At 40.4% G+C, this 19,552-nt stretch overlaps 3 protein-coding genes and 1 long non-coding RNA gene across 4 annotated transcripts; 3 read left to right on the forward strand and 1 right to left on the reverse strand.

The window, feature by feature from the left end:
- The first annotated feature begins 543 nt into the window (after positions 1–543).
- On the forward strand, positions 544–3,361 carry LOC117320189. The gene is made up of 3 exons (XM_033874849.1): positions 544–616; positions 1,019–1,160; positions 1,363–3,361. Exons 1-3 carry the CDS (start codon positions 544–546, stop codon positions 3,359–3,361), a joined length of 2,214 nt encoding a protein of 737 aa, XP_033730740.1.
- Positions 3,362–3,507: 146 nt separating this feature from the next.
- On the forward strand, positions 3,508–6,819 carry LOC117320185. The gene has a single exon (XM_033874847.1). The coding sequence runs from the start codon at positions 3,508–3,510 to the stop codon at positions 6,817–6,819; it is 3,312 nt and encodes a 1,103-aa protein (XP_033730738.1).
- A 458-nt stretch (positions 6,820–7,277) lies between these two features.
- On the forward strand, positions 7,278–12,653 carry LOC117320186. Its single transcript, XM_033874848.1, has one exon. The coding sequence runs from the start codon at positions 7,278–7,280 to the stop codon at positions 12,651–12,653; it is 5,376 nt and encodes a 1,791-aa protein (XP_033730739.1).
- Positions 12,654–15,128: 2,475 nt separating this feature from the next.
- LOC117320187 lies at positions 15,129–18,981 on the reverse strand. Its single transcript, XR_004530942.1, has 2 exons — positions 18,922–18,981; positions 15,129–18,278 (listed from the first exon to the last, which is right to left on the reverse strand). It is a non-coding gene; the product is annotated as an uncharacterized LOC117320187 (long non-coding RNA).
- Positions 18,982–19,552: the final 571 nt, after the last annotated feature.

The following is a 19,552-nucleotide window of genomic DNA, read 5'->3' on the forward strand; positions in this document are numbered from 1 at the left end:
AAAATAAATTGAAGATGGATCATCGATCACAACGTACAAATCGTTTGGCAGGTCTGAAGTATGATCTTCGTATTTGACGACGACATGATATTTGTAAATGTGTAGAACGAAATGAACAGGTCTGAAATAAGTAATGTTGGTACACATGTATACGTTCCGGTAACCTGATTACAGTCTTATTCGTGATTCACTTTTCTTTTTGTTCGTCCAGATTTCAGTAAACTGACAAAAGTAAATCTATAAATAAGCATTTTGTTGTACCTTTGTGACAAAAGTATGCGAATCCATTTCCCATTTATTTATTTTTTTTTTTTTTATTTTCAAGTATAAAATGTCTAGGCCTACTACGTGAATGTGATTGCAGAAGAGGCATTCTTGACTTTGTTTGTTTTTCCTGTGTACTGTCATATTCGGTGCATGGTACTCTCACGTTCAAAATGCTAAATAATTTATGATTATAAATCATCATTCATTGACGAAACCTTTCAAATAATCGTAAATTAGACGAAACTTGTCAGCGAGGCGAAGCGTTTTCCGGACAAAATGCATGCGGAGATGACCCCCAAAAGTGCACCTGGCGGCAGTCGACTATACAATCACATGACCTTTCAACTTCGTATGTAAATGAATAATCTGGACAGGCTGGCACAGCGTTCTCAGACAGTACACCTCATCTTTTTTTTTCAAAGTATTTTGTCAAGTTTTAGATACTTTGGGAGTACTCTACAAGTTATGAACTTCAGATGCAAGTTTACAGGGGACGTGCATTCGACTCAGTTCCATCAGGGCAACAGCAAAGAATGAACGTATGTGTAGAGATCCTAAAAACACAAAATATGGGGTCAGGGAAACCAAGTGTCATTTCTCGTACAATACCAACCTGGGAGTAGTAGATATGAATGATAGTCTTCTTCATTCCTGTGATAAGCAGTTGAAAAGCCAGAAGGTATGGACAAAAATACAGGTGCATTTATTTTTCAGAATTCTTGTGATTCCTATATGTATTGTAAATAACCAGTTTATTCTTCTCGTAACTTGTCGCTGCCTTGTGGTATGACTCTGCCAGGTTGGCATTTAGTGAAACCGGTTAATGTGACATGGAAGCCGCGACACGGCCTACAACATCTATCGGACATTGTGGAAAATGGACCCGTCAATGCGTGAGTGTTTGTACATTTGGTGATTATGTGACAATGTACTGAACTGCAAGTTAATTCCTACTCTGAGATGTTGAAATTAAGCAATTTTACGATTTTTGGTTATTGTTGTCGTGATACTAAATGCGTTTATGTTTTGATTCTGTACCGCCTATGAGCGCCCGGCTAGGTTGCACGAATTATTATAGTTGATTGTTTGTTTTAGGTTGAAACACAATAAAGGTTTACAACCTGACGGGAATTGCTTATCATCGTCTGTTAAGCACAATACATTTCAACGCAGGGAAATGGATGAGGTAACAGCAAAAAGGAAGAGGAGCGCTGCCAAGGGGAGATTTCATAGAATCTGCCGCAGATTTAATGAATCGTTACACGAAGCGCCTCCCATTCCTGTGTTACGGGAAATTGTAAAGGACTTGGAGATGTCATACAATGAGCTTGATGCACGCACGACAGACTTCTTAGAGCTACTTGACGATGAAATTGATTCGGACAGAATAAAGGAGCTCCAGAGTGATATGGATTCAATATACAAGGAGCTTTGTGATATCAAGTCAATGCTGTCTAGAAAAACGGAAGAAAAACAAGTTGAAACTAAAAAACTTGTCACCCAGACTATGAAAGTTAAGAAACTTGATACTCCTGAATTCTCTGGAAAGATACGTGACTATCCTAGTTTTAAAAGAGACTATGAAAGACATATGGTTCCGTCGTATGGGGAAGATCCGTTTGCACTGAAGAAATGTTTGAGTGGTGTAGCCTTGTCTTGTGTCAAGGGTGTGGATGATGACTTTAGAGAGATGTTCCGTCGTTTAGATATCAAATATGGCAGACCCGAAAAGTTATCTGACGCAGTACTTTGTGAATTGAAAACTTTGAAACCAGTCAAGGAAGGGGACCATAGAGGATTAGTGTCGCTGATAGAGGTAGTGGAAAACTGCTGGCTAGACTTGAAGAAGACAGGCCTAGAAGGAGAAATGGGGACTTCGACCATGATAAGTCAGATTGAACGTCTTCTCCCTGGTGTTCAGAAAAGAGAATGGGCCTTAACAAAACAGCGTTCTAGTGTGAATTCACCCGGAAGTACATTTAAGACATTCCTCAACTTCTTATTGGAGGAAAAGCAGGCTATTGAATACATAAATGATGACATGAGAGAGACAGAAAACAGATATCAGCAGGGCAAAGTTCATTCTTCTTCTGCAGATGAGATCCAGTCTGGTGACACGCAACCTACCATGCAAGATCAACTTGATCGCCAAGGACAAATGCTAGAACAAGTTGTGCAGGGATTGGCTCAAGTGGCCCAGGTATTGGCAGATAGTAAAGGTCGGGATCATCAAAGAAAAGCAAACATTCAAAAAGCCTGTTGGTTTCATGGAACTGACAATCACACAATCGAGAAGTGCACTGGATTTGGTCAGTTGCAACCTAAGGAAAAGTTGGATTGTACCCGTAGAAATGGAGGATGTTTCGGTTGTTTGAGACAAGGTCACATCTCTAGTCGGTGTCTTAACCATAATACCTGTGGAGTCGAAGGATGTACTCAGAGCCATCATCCTCTCCTTCATCAGTCATTTACTCCTGTCAGCGGCATGTCGTGTCACAATGCTGCTAACTCTGTGAATAAAGGCAATGCTAGTAAAGGAAACACATTATTAATGGTTAGCCCTGCAACATCCAACAATGCGCTAATGACCGTGCTATGGGATCCAGGAGCGAACATGTCTCTAATTACGCATGCCTCTGCTCGCCGATTGGGATTGAGTGGAAAGAAAATAACACTATCTATTACCAAAGTCGGCAATGTAACGGATGTAATACCCAGTAAGGAATACACTGTGCCACTCGTCGATACCAAAGGTCGTGTTTGGACAATCCAGGCATACGGAATGGACGAAGTGACTGCTGACGTTGGGGACGTTGATGTATCAAATGTAGTGCCGTTGTTTCATGATATAAACATTGATGATGTCAAGAGACCTACCGGTAAAGTCGATCTCCTCATAGGAACTGACTGCTGTTCCCTGCTACCAGAAAAGATCCAGGAAGTAGGAGGCCTTCAGTTGATGAGAAACCAGTTTGGGTACTGTCTCAGAGGGAAGCATGATCTCCTTTCTTCAGCTGGGAAAATTTGCAACCTTGTATACATTCACTCGCATCTGGATGTGGGGCATATCAGAACAGAGATGAACTTTTGTTGAAAAACGATCAATGTGTCTCGAAGGATCTCGTACAATTCTTTGACATAGAAAGTCTAGGAACTCAATGTACACCTAAATGTGGAGGATGCAAGTGTGGGAAATGTCCGCCGGGAGGGAAGGATTATACTATCCAGGAAGAAAGGGAGATGAACCTGATCCAGAAGGGATTGAACTACGATTCTGAAGAAAAACGGTGGACAGCCTCATATCCATGGATAAGGGATCCAGGTGTACTACCCAACAATTTCGTCGCAGCGAAGGCAAGAATGGTGTCTACAGAACGAAGGCTGCTTAGGATTGGAGCAGACTATGCCAAGTTATATCACGACCAGATAAGAGATATGGTAAAGAGGAAAGTTGCTCGTAAACTGTCAGAGAGGGAAATCGATGAATACGATGGTCCAGTACATTACTTGCCACATCACGAGGTGTTGAAACCTGATTCAAGGTCGACTCCTCTCCGAATAGTCTTCAACTCATCAGCCTCATTTATGGGCCACTCTCTCAACGACTACTGGGCCAAGGGTCCCAACATAGTTAACGATCTTATGTCTGTGCTCATAAGGTTCCGTGAAGGACAGGTTGGCATGGCCGGAGACATATCGAAAATGTATAATTCTGTGAAAATGAGTGAATCTGATCAACATACTCACAGGTTCTTGTGGCGGGACATGGATCAAGGGAAAGAGCCTGACCACTACGTTATGGAAGCCGTGACGTTTGGAGATCGACCAAGTGGGGCTATTGCATCTATGGCACTACTGAAAACGGCAGAACTGGCTAAGGAATTGTATCCGGAAGTCACACAAATCATTAAGGAAAACAGCTACGTGGATGACATTTTGTGTTCGACGGACAGTACCTCAGCAGCCAAAAACTTGTCTGAAGACATTGATGTTGTATTGGAAAAGGGAGGATTTAAGGTGAAGCACTGGACATTATCTGGAATGTCCACAGCGCTAGGCAACAATGTGAATACTCAGGAGAAGGTTCTTGGGATGATATGGGATCCGAAGATGGATACCTTTAAATACAAAGCTAGACTCAACTTTTCTCCAAAGGTCAAAAAAATCCACCAAGAGCAAAATCTTTCTGAAGGAGATATTCCAAATCAAATTCCGCAGCGTTTGACTCACCGAATGGTTTTAAGCCAAGTATCAAGCATATTCGATCCTCTAGGACTGATAACACCATTCATATTATGCGCCAAACTCCTCATGAGAGCGTTATGCAAAAGAGATACGGTCGGGGAGACAGGAGGACGTCAGACTTGGGATTCCGCTATGGACGAGGACATGCGGAAGGAGTGGATCAAATTCTTTTCCGACTTATTTGTGGTTGAAACACTCGAATTCCCTCGATGTATCAAACCAGATTGTGTCAAGGGTAACCCTATCCTGATTGTTTTTTCGGATGGCAGCAAGGAAGCATTTGGCGCATGTGCATATATCAGATGGGAGACCAGAAACGAGATAGTGAGTACAAACCTCATTGCAGCAAAAAATAGGATCGCACCTACTCGGCAATTGTCGATACCTCGTCTAGAACTGTGTGGTGCTGTGATAGGGGTTCGCTTGAGGGAGAAACTTTTGAATGGATCGAAACTCCGATTTGAGCGCGTGTTTCACATTGTAGATTCTATGATTGTACAAGCTCAAATACAAAAGGAGAGCTATGGATTCGGCACTTTCACCGCTACCAGGGTAGCGGAGATACAATCCAAGTCCAGTCCAGACGAATGGTGGTGGGTATCTGGAAATGACAACCCTGCTGACCTCACCACCAGGGTCACGGCTCCTAAGAATCTGGATATGGAATCTGTTTGGCAGACAGGCCCAGCATTTTTGAAAATGCCTCTTGAAGAATGGCCTATTAGTCGTACATTTAACCTGGAGGGAGAACCTTTACCGGACATAATCGGACATGTGGCGGTTGGAGACATTTCGATTGTCGGTGATGCATGTCGATCTGAACAAACCTCGTTAGAGGACGTGAACCTGGAATGTTTCAAAGAAACGCGTACGTTATTTCGCGTTACCGCCTTGTTGATGCGAATTGTCAAAAGGGGGACATTGCGACAAAATGCTAAGATTATCTCAAGTTGTGAGATTAATGAAGCTGAACGGATGTGGATCAAATATACGCAAAACGATATGCGTCCAGACTGGAAAATGGCCTATCAACGTCTCGGCGTTATCCGCAATCCTGATGGTTTCATCGTCGTTGGGTCAAGGTTGTCTGAGTGGATGAAGGCTTCCTGGAATCAAACCGAATTCATCCTCCTTCCTCCAAAGGCCAAGTTTACAGAGCTGGTCATGAAATCATGCCACAACGAAGATCATACTGGGGTAGAGGCCACACTTGCTAAACTGAGAAGCAAATATTGGGTACCAGGAGCGAGGAAATTCCTTAAAATGATCAAGAGGCAATGTGTGACCTGCAGGAGAAAGGAGAAGATCTGTCATACTCAAGCCATGAGGTCCCTGCCATTGGATAGACTGAGACCATCACCGGCATTCTCCTTCACTGCGGTCGACCTGTTCGGACTGTTCACAATTAGGGATACTGTAAAAAAGAGAACTCATGGCAAGGCATACGGTGTGATTTTCACTTGCCTTGCATCCAGAGGAGTGTATTTGGATCTCGCGGATAGTTACAGCACGGATGGCTTCATGATGGTACTTCGTAGATTTGTGTCTTTGCGTGGTTATCCCAAGAAGCTCAGATCCGATTGTGGAACTCAACTTGTTGCTGCTAGCAAAGTACTTTCAGAGATCGACCTTAACTGGCAGCAGATTGAATTGTTCGGCGTGAACCACGGACTGGAATGGGAGTTCAACAAATCCGCCGACTCGCCCTGGGAGAATGGATGCTGTGAATCTCTTATCAAGTCGGTGAAAAAATGCCTCGCCTCCGCGATTGGCGACAGTGTCATGTCCTTCACCGAGCTTCAAACAGTTTTGTTTGAAGCAGCCAACTCTCTCAATGAGCGCCCTATTGGAAAGAAGAACAGCGATCCTAATGAAGGCTCATACCTCTGCCCTAATGATCTGCTTCTTGGTCGTGCTTCCATCAGAGTTCCACCAGGAACTTGGTCGACGAAGGAAAGCTTCAAAGTTCGGTGGAAATTCGTCCAGCAAGTGGTGGATGTTTTTTGGAAAAGGTGGATCAGAGACTTCTTTCCTACGCTCATTATACGCCAGAAATGGCACACATCCAAGAGGAACTTACTCGTAGGTGACATTGTTCTCGTGCAAGACAGCAATGCTGTCAGAGGTCAGTGGAAACTTGCACAGGTGTGCGAGGCAACTCCCGGGAAAGACGGGAAAGTCAGGGATGTCGAACTTCGGTACAAATCCCAAGATCCTGGAAAGGGGTACTGTGGTACTACGGACAGCATCATTCGCCGTTCTGTGCATAGACTGGTACTTATCCTTCCGGTTGAAGAACAATCATAACTTTGTGGGGGGAGTGTATTGTAAATAACCAGTTTATTCTTCTCGTAACTTGTCGCTGCCTTGTGGTATGACTCTGCCAGGTTGGCATTTAGTGAAACCGGTTAATGTGACATGGAAGCCGCGACACGGCCTACAACATCTATCGGACATTGTGGAAAATGGACCCGTCAATGCGTGAGTGTTTGTACATTTGGTGATTATGTGGCAATGTACTGAACTGCAAGTTAATTCCTACTCTGAGATGTTGAAATTAAGCAATTTTACGATTTTTGGTTATTGTTGTCGTGATACTAAATGCGTTTATGTTTTGATTCTGTACCGCCTATGAGCGCCCGGCTAGGTTGCACGAATTATTATAGTTGATTGTTTGTTTTAGGTTGAAACACAATAAAGGTTTACAACCTGACGGGAATTGCTTATCATCGTCTGTTAAGCACAATACATTTCAACGCAGGGAAATGGATGAGGTAACAGCAAAAAGGAAGAGGAGCGCTGCCAAGGGGAGATTTCATAGAATCTGCCGCAGATTTAATGAATCGTTACACGAAGCGCCTCCCATTCCTGTGTTACGGGAAATTGTAAAGGACTTGGAGATGTCATACAATGAGCTTGATGCACGCACGACAGACTTCTTAGAGCTACTTGACGATGAAATTGATTCGGACAGAATAAAGGAGCTCCAGAGTGATATGGATTCAATATACAAGGAGCTTTGTGATATCAAGTCAATGCTGTCTAGAAAAACGGAAGAAAAACAAGTTGAAACTAAAAAACTTGTCACCCAGACTATGAAAGTTAAGAAACTTGATACTCCTGAATTCTCTGGAAAGATACGTGACTATCCTAGTTTTAAAAGAGACTATGAAAGACATATGGTTCCGTCGTATGGGGAAGATCCGTTTGCACTGAAGAAATGTTTGAGTGGTGTAGCCTTGTCTTGTGTCAAGGGTGTGGATGATGACTTTAGAGAGATGTTCCGTCGTTTAGATATCAAATATGGCAGACCCGAAAAGTTATCTGACGCAGTACTTTGTGAATTGAAAACTTTGAAACCAGTCAAGGAAGGGGACCATAGAGGATTAGTGTCGCTGATAGAGGTAGTGGAAAACTGCTGGCTAGACTTGAAGAAGACAGGCCTAGAAGGAGAAATGGGGACTTCGACCATGATAAGTCAGATTGAACGTCTTCTCCCTGGTGTTCAGAAAAGAGAATGGGCCTTAAAAAAACAGCGTTCTAGTGTGAATTCACCCGGAAGTACATTTAAGACATTCCTCAACTTCTTATTGGAGGAAAAGCAGGCTATTGAATACATAAATGATGACATGAGAGAGACAGAAAACAGATATCAGCAGGGCAAAGTTCATTCTTCTTCTGCAGATGAGATCCAGTCTGGTGACACGCAACCTACCATGCAAGATCAACTTGATCGCCAAGGACAAATGCTAGAACAAGTTGTGCAGGGATTGGCTCAAGTGGCCCAGGTATTGGCAGATAGTAAAGGTCGGGATCATCAAAGAAAAGCAAACATTCAAAAAGCCTGTTGGTTTCATGGAACTGACAATCACACAATCGAGAAGTGCACTGGATTTGGTCAGTTGCAACCTAAGGAAAAGTTGGATTGTACCCGTAGAAATGGAGGATGTTTCGGTTGTTTGAGACAAGGTCACATCTCTAGTCGGTGTCTTAACCATAATACCTGTGGAGTCGAAGGATGTACTCAGAGCCATCATCCTCTCCTTCATCAGTCATTTACTCCTGTCAGCGGCATGTCGTGTCACAATGCTGCTAACTCTGTGAATAAAGGCAATGCTAGTAAAGGAAACACATTATTAATGGTTAGCCCTGCAACATCCAACAATGCGCTAATGACCGTGCTATGGGATCCAGGAGCGAACATGTCTCTAATTACGCATGCCTCTGCTCGCCGATTGGGATTGAGTGGAAAGAAAATAACACTATCTATTACCAAAGTCGGCAATGTAACGGATGTAATACCCAGTAAGGAATACACTGTGCCACTCGTCGATACCAAAGGTCGTGTTTGGACAATCCAGGCATACGGAATGGACGAAGTGACTGCTGACGTTGGGGACGTTGATGTATCAAATGTAGTGCCGTTGTTTCATGATATAAACATTGATGATGTCAAGAGACCTACCGGTAAAGTCGATCTCCTCATAGGAACTGACTGCTGTTCCCTGCTACCAGAAAAGATCCAGGAAGTAGGAGGCCTTCAGTTGATGAGAAACCAGTTTGGGTACTGTCTCAGAGGGAAGCATGATCTCCTTTCTTCAGCTGGGAAAATTTGCAACCTTGTATACATTCACTTCGCATCTGGATGTGGGGCATATCAGAACAGAGATGAACTTTTGTTGAAAAACGATCAATGTGTCTCGAAGGATCTCGTACAATTCTTTGACATAGAAAGTCTAGGAACTCAATGTACACCTAAATGTGGAGGATGCAAGTGTGGGAAATGTCCGCCGGGAGGGAAGGATTATACTATCCAGGAAGAAAGGGAGATGAACCTGATCCAGAAGGGATTGAACTACGATTCTGAAGAAAAACGGTGGACAGCCTCATATCCATGGATAAGGGATCCAGGTGTACTACCCAACAATTTCGTCGCAGCGAAGGCAAGAATGGTGTCTACAGAACGAAGGCTGCTTAGGATTGGAGCAGACTATGCCAAGTTATATCACGACCAGATAAGAGATATGGTAAAGAGGAAAGTTGCTCGTAAACTGTCAGAGAGGGAAATCGATGAATACGATGGTCCAGTACATTACTTGCCACATCACGAGGTGTTGAAACCTGATTCAAGGTCGACTCCTCTCCGAATAGTCTTCAACTCATCAGCCTCATTTATGGGCCACTCTCTCAACGACTACTGGGCCAAGGGTCCCAACATAGTTAACGATCTTATGTCTGTGCTCATAAGGTTCCGTGAAGGACAGGTTGGCATGGCCGGAGACATATCGAAAATGTATAATTCTGTGAAAATGAGTGAATCTGATCAACATACTCACAGGTTCTTGTGGCGGGACATGGATCAAGGGAAAGAGCCTGACCACTACGTTATGGAAGCCGTGACGTTTGGAGATCGACCAAGTGGGGCTATTGCATCTATGGCACTACTGAAAACGGCAGAACTGGCTAAGGAATTGTATCCGGAAGTCACACAAATCATTAAGGAAAACAGCTACGTGGATGACATTTTGTGTTCGACGGACAGTACCTCAGCAGCCAAAAACTTGTCTGAAGACATTGATGTTGTATTGGAAAAGGGAGGATTTAAGGTGAAGCACTGGACATTATCTGGAATGTCCACAGCGCTAGGCAACAATGTGAATACTCAGGAGAAGGTTCTTGGGATGATATGGGATCCGAAGATGGATACCTTTAAATACAAAGCTAGACTCAACTTTTCTCCAAAGGTCAAAAAAATCCACCAAGAGCAAAATCTTTCTGAAGGAGATATTCCAAATCAAATTCCGCAGCGTTTGACTCACCGAATGGTTTTAAGCCAAGTATCAAGCATATTCGATCCTCTAGGACTGATAACACCATTCATATTATGCGCCAAACTCCTCATGAGAGCGTTATGCAAAAGAGATACGGTCGGGGAGACAGGAGGACGTCAGACTTGGGATTCCGCTATGGACGAGGACATGCGGAAGGAGTGGATCAAATTCTTTTCCGACTTATTTGTGGTTGAAACACTCGAATTCCCTCGATGTATCAAACCAGATTGTGTCAAGGGTAACCCTATCCTGATTGTTTTTTCGGATGGCAGCAAGGAAGCATTTGGCGCATGTGCATATATCAGATGGGAGACCAGAAACGAGATAGTGAGTACAAACCTCATTGCAGCAAAAAATAGGATCGCACCTACTCGGCAATTGTCGATACCTCGTCTAGAACTGTGTGGTGCTGTGATAGGGGTTCGCTTGAGGGAGAAACTTTTGAATGGATCGAAACTCCGATTTGAGCGCGTGTTTCACATTGTAGATTCTATGATTGTACAAGCTCAAATACAAAAGGAGAGCTATGGATTCGGCACTTTCACCGCTACCAGGGTAGCGGAGATACAATCCAAGTCCAGTCCAGACGAATGGTGGTGGGTATCTGGAAATGACAACCCTGCTGACCTCACCACCAGGGTCACGGCTCCTAAGAATCTGGATATGGAATCTGTTTGGCAGACAGGCCCAGCATTTTTGAAAATGCCTCTTGAAGAATGGCCTATTAGTCGTACATTTAACCTGGAGGGAGAACCTTTACCGGACATAATCGGACATGTGGCGGTTGGAGACATTTCGATTGTCGGTGATGCATGTCGATCTGAACAAACCTCGTTAGAGGACGTGAACCTGGAATGTTTCAAAGAAACGCGTACGTTATTTCGCGTTACCGCCTTGTTGATGCGAATTGTCAAAAGGGGGACATTGCGACAAAATGCTAAGATTATCTCAAGTTGTGAGATTAATGAAGCTGAACGGATGTGGATCAAATATACGCAAAACGATATGCGTCCAGACTGGAAAATGGCCTATCAACGTCTCGGCGTTATCCGCAATCCTGATGGTTTCATCGTCGTTGGGTCAAGGTTGTCTGAGTGGATGAAGGCTTCCTGGAATCAAACCGAATTCATCCTCCTTCCTCCAAAGGCCAAGTTTACAGAGCTGGTCATGAAATCATGCCACAACGAAGATCATACTGGGGTAGAGGCCACACTTGCTAAACTGAGAAGCAAATATTGGGTACCAGGAGCGAGGAAATTCCTTAAAATGATCAAGAGGCAATGTGTGACCTGCAGGAGAAAGGAGAAGATCTGTCATACTCAAGCCATGAGGTCCCTGCCATTGGATAGACTGAGACCATCACCGGCATTCTCCTTCACTGCGGTCGACCTGTTCGGACCGTTCACAATTAGGGATACTGTAAAAATGAGAACTCATGGCAAGGCATACGGTGTGATTTTCACTTGCCTTGCATCCAGAGGAGTGTATTTGGATCTCGCGGATAGTTACAGCACGGATGGCTTCATGATGGTACTTCGTAGATTTGTGTCTTTGCGTGGTTATCCCAAGAAGCTCAGATCCGATTGTGGAACTCAACTTGTTGCTGCTAGCAAAGTACTTTCAGAGATCGACCTTAACTGGCAGCAGATTGAATTGTTCGGCGTGAACCACGGACTGGAATGGGAGTTCAACAAATCCGCCGACTCGCCCTGGGAGAATGGATGCTGTGAATCTCTTATCAAGTCGGTGAAAAAATGCCTCGCCTCCGCGATTGGCGACAGTGTCATGTCCTTCACCGAGCTTCAAACAGTTTTGTTTGAAGCAGCCAACTCTCTCAATGAGCGCCCTATTGGAAAGAAGAACAGCGATCCTAATGAAGGCTCATACCTCTGCCCTAATGATCTGCTTCTTGGTCGTGCTTCCATCAGAGTTCCACCAGGAACTTGGTCGACGAAGGAAAGCTTCAAAGTTCGGTGGAAATTCGTCCAGCAAGTGGTGGATGTTTTTTGGAAAAGGTGGATCAGAGACTTCTTTCCTACGCTCATTATACGCCAGAAATGGCACACATCCAAGAGGAACTTACTCGTAGGTGACATTGTTCTCGTGCAAGACAGCAATGCTGTCAGAGGTCAGTGGAAACTTGCACAGGTGTGCGAGGCAACTCCCGGGAAAGACGGGAAAGTCAGGGATGTCGAACTTCGGTACAAATCCCAAGATCCTGGAAAGGGGTACTGTGGTACTACGGACAGCATCATTCGCCGTTCTGTGCATAGACTGGTACTTATCCTTCCGGTTGAAGAACAATCATAACTTTGTGGGGGGAGTGTATTGTAAATAACCAGTTTATTCTTCTCGTAACTTGTCGCTGCCTTGTGGTATGACTCTGCCAGGTTGGCATTTAGTGAAACCGGTTAATGTGACATGGAAGCCGCGACACGGCCTACAACATCTATCGGACATTGTGGAAAATGGACCCGTCAATGCGTGAGTGTTTGTACATTTGGTGATTATGTGACAATGTACTGAACTGCAAGTTAATTCCTACTCTGAGATGTTGAAATTAAGCAATTTTACGATTTTTGGTTATTGTTGTCGTGATACTAAATGCGTTTATGTTTTGATTCTGTACCGCCTATGAGCGCCCGGCTAGGTTGCACGAATTATTATAGTTGATTGTTTGTTTTAGGTTGAAACACAATAAAGGTTTACAACCTGACGGGAATTGTTTATCATCGTCTGTTAAGCACAATACACTATATACTTAATGAGACAAATGCAACACTGAAAGTAAAACATCACCTGCAGTATATCTGAACAGTTATTTAAGCACTCGCTGGAACGAAGGAACCTGACAACCATTGCCGCCGAGCACTGAATACCGGTTTAGATAACCACAAAATAAGGAGAAAACTGCTGTATCTGTTCTTCATGTATGCGCCATGACCCCGTAATACGTCGTCGGAAAAAGGACGATATGTTCATTGTGTGAGCATGGACTCTATCAAAAATACATTGGAAGGCACTTGAACTGCATTGAACACTAGCTTGTGTTATTGCCATAAATAACCGTAGTTGTTGTATTCCACTACTCCCCGATGTATATTGTTACAAATGGACTGAACGACTTTCAACTTGTTATGTTTCACATTCGGATAATGTACTTTATCCTTTATCCTAATTTGTTTCTTGTCAGGGCTAACATAATGTTATCTTTGATGTTTTATATTTGCATTTTGTAATCTCCCCACTATCATTCACATTTCCCTATCATAATCTTCTGACTTGGACAACAATAGTTTCGGAGGTTATGTACAAACCGGTATTAATAACGGGAATGCGTATTACAGACGTTAAATTAATATAACTCGCTAATTATGCAATGTATTTATTAAAAATACAACTTTTCATCCGTATGCCATGTTGATGAACTAAAACTAAAACACCTTTGTAGCATAACCGATGGAAATCACACCCATTATGTAGCTCACGTATAAACTACACCGACAGTTATACGGAGAAAATCAATTAAAATGTGACATTCCACACACGTTACCTTCTTAAATCTAAATTCGAATCCGATACTATTTTTTGGGGATTCGACATTGACATAATAATGCTATAGTGTTTAACATTGTACGCGTTAATTTAAAAAAAATGTAACACTAAGTCGTTGGTGATTTGATTGATTTATTCGAAAATGTAGTTACACGCAAAAAATGTGAGCTCTGTGGGGAACAGCAAAATCAAATGATTTAAATATCGGAAACAAAGATGGACAGGGGGACAGACAAGATTAGTATATCTTACTGCAAAGCAATCATAGCGAAAGATGACACTACAAACGCCATACTCGTTTCTCCACTGGACGACTCTGTTTAAGGACACATACACATCTCCTGACTTGTCGATTAATGGCAAACAGGAATTCATGACAAACGTGTTCGTCAACTCAATTCCCTGGTCTGTGGTGATTCGCCTGAGCTCTTTACTCCCGAGCAATGCCATGTGACTAAAATAATCGCTTGCTGACTAAACAGTCACTTGTCACCTTTGAATAGTCGTATGAAATTGTTCCACCCCTGTACTTCAGTGTCATTTTGGAAATGGCAAGAGTCGCCAGCTTTATGCAAAATTAGACTTTTTTCTTCCTTTTTATTTGCTTAAAATGTAATATTTAATCCATCCTTGTAATTCAGTGTCATTGTGTTGATGGAACGAGTTGCCAGCTACATACAAAATTACTTAAAATGTCATATCTTTTTCGTTCAAAATAAAAATGTCCCTTACCTTCTAACACATTGTTATAAGATATGCAGGTTAGTTGACATCAAAATCTCATTCCGAAGTTCCCCTTTTACTTATGTTTGAAAGCAGATAAGTTTACTTCTCGTTGATATGCCTGCGACACCGTTGTCAACACCCTAGGTCACATTTCAAGGATACTAATTAATTCGGATATTAACTTTATTTACACAGTGGTGTGTCGAGTAAGCAGAAGACTCTTACTCTCTAGAACACTTGATCTTATGTTGTAGTTTTCAAACTATGGATTATTAAATGTATTTTTGTGTTGGTATTTACCCTAATATTTACGATATCAGTTTTGCTTTAATCGGTATAATCTGAATAAAGAGACATAACAAATGTGATGGACTATTATGTTTTGATTGTTTGCTTATATCTGTAATGATTAATGATAGAAAAATGATACATGCACATATTTCACAAGGTAGGTTGAGTCCTCTCAGATAAATATCCATATATAAATATATACTATAAACCCACTTAAGGTTTTAAACATTTGCAGTTTATTGTCATTTGTAGATTACGAGGTGAACAACACTTTGTCGTATAATTAGCTACAGCATTATTAAGAAAACATCAAATCTCAATCTTAATTAAATTACGTGGTAAAAACTTACAGTACTAAAAAAACAGATAAAATAAAATAAATGAATCACCAAGCTCACCCGTAGGTCGCATTGTTGTAAATTATAATACCGAAATTAATTGATTGATGCATTTCTATCCCGAATTCTGGTACACAAGCCATTAATATGTTAAACAAAAATCATTGTATTGTCTTGATAAATTCAGTTCAAATATGAAGACTATGGGCTAAAATGACTGACCTTAATAATTCCATTAAAGGTCTTCAATAAAAATAGATCCAAAACTCAGTATATCGCAGGATCAGGAACTGTTTATCATTTTAACATATCCAAGCTTATAGTTATGGAATCAAATTAGAATCTACAACACTGATAATAGTTTTGGGAATAAAATATCTGATTGAAACTGTATTGTATCATATGAAGACATTTTAAAATCGCCCATTAAGGCAATACATCTTTTCAAACTATTTATTCTATAGAGGGATACACTTTCATATGTATGTATGTAGGATAGGGATATTCTACCCGAGGGGGTCACAAGATGTGTTGAAACCCGGTGATTGTCGAGGGTTTTACCACATTTTGTGATCCTGAGGGTGGAATATACCTATCCTACATACACACCTAATGAAAGAGTCTTTTTTCTCTCATATCACTACCAAATTGCTGGAAAAAGTGTCCCTCATGTATGAACCAGCGAACAGTGACTGTATTCGAGCATTCGATCTCGTCTGTAATATAGGATTGTATCTGTTTAACCGGTGATTTTGATGAAATGACGACTGTAGAGTTACTGTTGCAGTTAATAAAGACGATGATATTCAAAGGTTAGAGTTACTGTTAGTTTTCCTGGTTAATCTACAGAAATATAGACCCACTACATTTAAAACAAATATTTTCTTATATGAACATCTGGAGTGTCATTTTTACTGCAAGGAAACGTGCTACATGTTCACAGTAGGATAAGTTTAAACACGCCTGCTGTGTAGAGTAAGCACAATCCCAGGCCCTTGTACTGATGTAGACGGAGCTGTGTCGTCTGTTGCGGTGTTTGACAAATTCTTATGACGTATTTATTGGTGGCTTTAATAAAACCTGTCATCATTGCCTGGTTACTGTGTGTGTTCGCAAGCTTTCTTCTATGGCGGGTGACAAACCGTACAGTCTACTGTATAGTACTGTTACAATAGCCACTGTTACAGTTACAATACTTAATCCCAACTTTTCAAAAACCTGCCACCGACGATGACGACTAAAAGATGTAAACACAAGCAGGCGAACTTGTAAGAGTTACCCCCCTTGGACGCAGATATTCCTTTGCGCGCGTGAATTGCTATGTAAGATATTTATCTTACAAAGCTATCTTACATGGGCAAACTTTTCCAACAAGGCGTGATATGAGAGAATAAATGGTATTGAAAAAGATACAAACTATATAATAAAACGAACATTCATCTGAAGCCATAGAAACATTGTATCGAAACTAAATAAGGAATACAGGGATATGATAATACTCCAAACCGAAACTACAAAATACAACTACTTCAAAGTTCCGATGGCTTTCGAACACTTATATGAGTGTGAATAATTCGAAACCTATTGATAAGAATATCTTCAAAATTTGTCAAAACATGATGATAAAGTTGTTTTAATGTAGATTGCAACAGAGAATTTAACTGCATTTAAAAATCATATGTTTATAATGTAATTTAGAAGTAAGGAATATAATAACCTTAATTTGGGAATATGATTAAACTGTGTATAGATGTAAAAAAAAAATACATTAAATAGAATTAAAGACATGTTAAGTAATTTAATCTTTCTGATACTATACACTAACTCATTTATTTTTATTTTCAGCAGAAAAGTATTGACATCAATGAAATTAATCAAATTTTACTATACCGATACAACACTTATAAAAAACATCCCCCCACTTCAAACATGCATATTTACGTATCTAACAAAGCGTGGGAAGACTGGGAAAACATCTTCGATTCATGATTCCTTTGCTTTACCTCTCTTAAATTAAACACTGAATCTGAAAAAATATATATATTATCATCTCTACACAGGTTCCTAATGTGTTTAATTATTTGTGTACATGTCTATATCCGCATTTTTTTTTCTACTATTTTTTTTTTTTTTTTTTTTTTTAATGTTTTCCTTCTACTACTTATGAGCATTTTCGTTACAATTCATTGCTGGTACTGATATTCATTTTCCATTCGTCTAGAATATAATACAGGACAGTGTTTCAAAATTATGTTTGTACACTTCAAATTAAAGTTTTATCGGAAAATGATATTGCTAGCAGCATTGTTCTACACTTTATACTTATGAGTATTGGTATATATGTGTGAGATTGGTGTGATTTTATTGAATGTGATGTGTGCAAATGTAAATGCATGTATGTAGAAATCTTGATAATGTAAATGAAACACATATAAATGTCACACATTGAAACATGCCATTGTTAAAAAAAAACCTAATTCAAATAAATGATCAGGCCTTCTTCTGGCAATTAAATATGTGTAACATGATTATACAAAAACGAACTGTATTCTTCCTGGATAATGCATTTAAGGTGTACATTGATCTGGTTTTCACTGACAACAGAGTTATTTATTCTAGCGTAGAGATATACGCTTCACACACATTTTTATTTAATTCAGTTGAAACAAAATCAGAATTTACCATAGACTACAACATCTCAATACAAGTTATAGCCAAATATAGATATTTAAACATGATCAGTGATGATTAGTTTTGATTGATGATTAAACAAAGGACAATCATGTAGACAATGTAATTTCGATGAATTCCAAAATGTTAATCAGATACAAATGAATAGGAAACAAACAAAAACTCCATGGACAATTTACTAAGTCGTATTTATCTTTTATACGTATGTATTCTGTCGTCATGATGTATCCATATCAACTAAAACATGTGACATTTAACGTCGCCTTGTAACGTATCGGCTCTTTTTACTGCCAGTAGTGTCTTTCAGACTAGACCATTATTCAACGAAGCGATGCTAAAAGGAAAATGAAATCATTATTACCGACATAGTATATCATTCGTTTGCTAGAAATATGACATAACTAATATAAACGTATATATTTCTATTTGATCTGAATTTTCAATATAAAACCTTACAAGACCAAAAAGAAAATTGTTCTATCATTGTTCTCACATAATATTAATAACATTTTTAGTGACGCAGGATTTGATTTTGCAATGCGACTACACTGTTACATGTTGCATATCGGCTTTTAACGGATGAACATTGAGTTGTCTTATTGGAAGTATGTCTCCTGTAATTCTCACAGGATTGTAGACAACAAATCATAACGCTCTAACGCGTGTTATTCAATTTATCTTCAATGCTGTAAAAAGTATGGAACACAAATTTTCCTTAGAATGTAACTAAATGTTTTAATATCTTGGTCCTGTCCCCAACAAATAATACCTATGGGTGGTATATGTTATGGACACATGCTTTTATAGAGAAACTCCTCTAGGGCTGACGGTAGCGACCAATTAAGAATATGTTTTTCGATGACTTTGTATTCTATTCTTTTGAATGAAGTGTGTTATTTGAATAGTGTCCGGCCAAGATAAAGTAGTACATTTACCTCATTATTTCTTACAATATAAAGGATGGTAAAACTACTTACACCACATTTTGGACACTTCAACTGAAAAAGACCATAGATATAACGTCACATGCATTGAAAATATCAAAACATCTTAAAGTGATTTATAGATCAACTAGAACTTACCGATGTCACCAAATTATGACAATATGATCTGAGAAGAGTGATGCCTCTCTTAATCAATAACCAAACAATTCGATGTGTTTAAGAGGCGTGGAGAAAGTGTTAATCGGCAAGTAAATGAAATAGTTGTAGCGTCGCCACAAGACTGTAGAAAAATAAGCACTGATTGAGTACTGCATCACATTATAATACATATGATTTGATATTCGTTTTTATACAATTTTCCTTCTGCGTACTTCAGTACACATTATATAAATCTAGTCATTATGAGCGGGAGCGATGTATATTCTGTAATGCCATCCGGCTAAAACAAGTAAACTAGAGTATAGAGTAACAGAGGTCTAGACTCAGATATCGCTTTATTCAACGTAACACAGTATAATAAGAACACCGAAACAATGTAACGGTTTATAATACGAGCATATTGAGAGAAAAAAAACGTTATAATACAAACATATTGGCAGCTAATGGAGGGACACTGCAAGACCATAGCAAAGATATGGACATTATCGAATGAAGTGCCAGGACT

Source organism: Pecten maximus, unplaced genomic scaffold (assembly GCF_902652985.1).
Source record: "Pecten maximus unplaced genomic scaffold, xPecMax1.1, whole genome shotgun sequence".
Taxonomy (NCBI): Eukaryota; Metazoa; Mollusca; class Bivalvia; order Pectinida; family Pectinidae; genus Pecten; species Pecten maximus.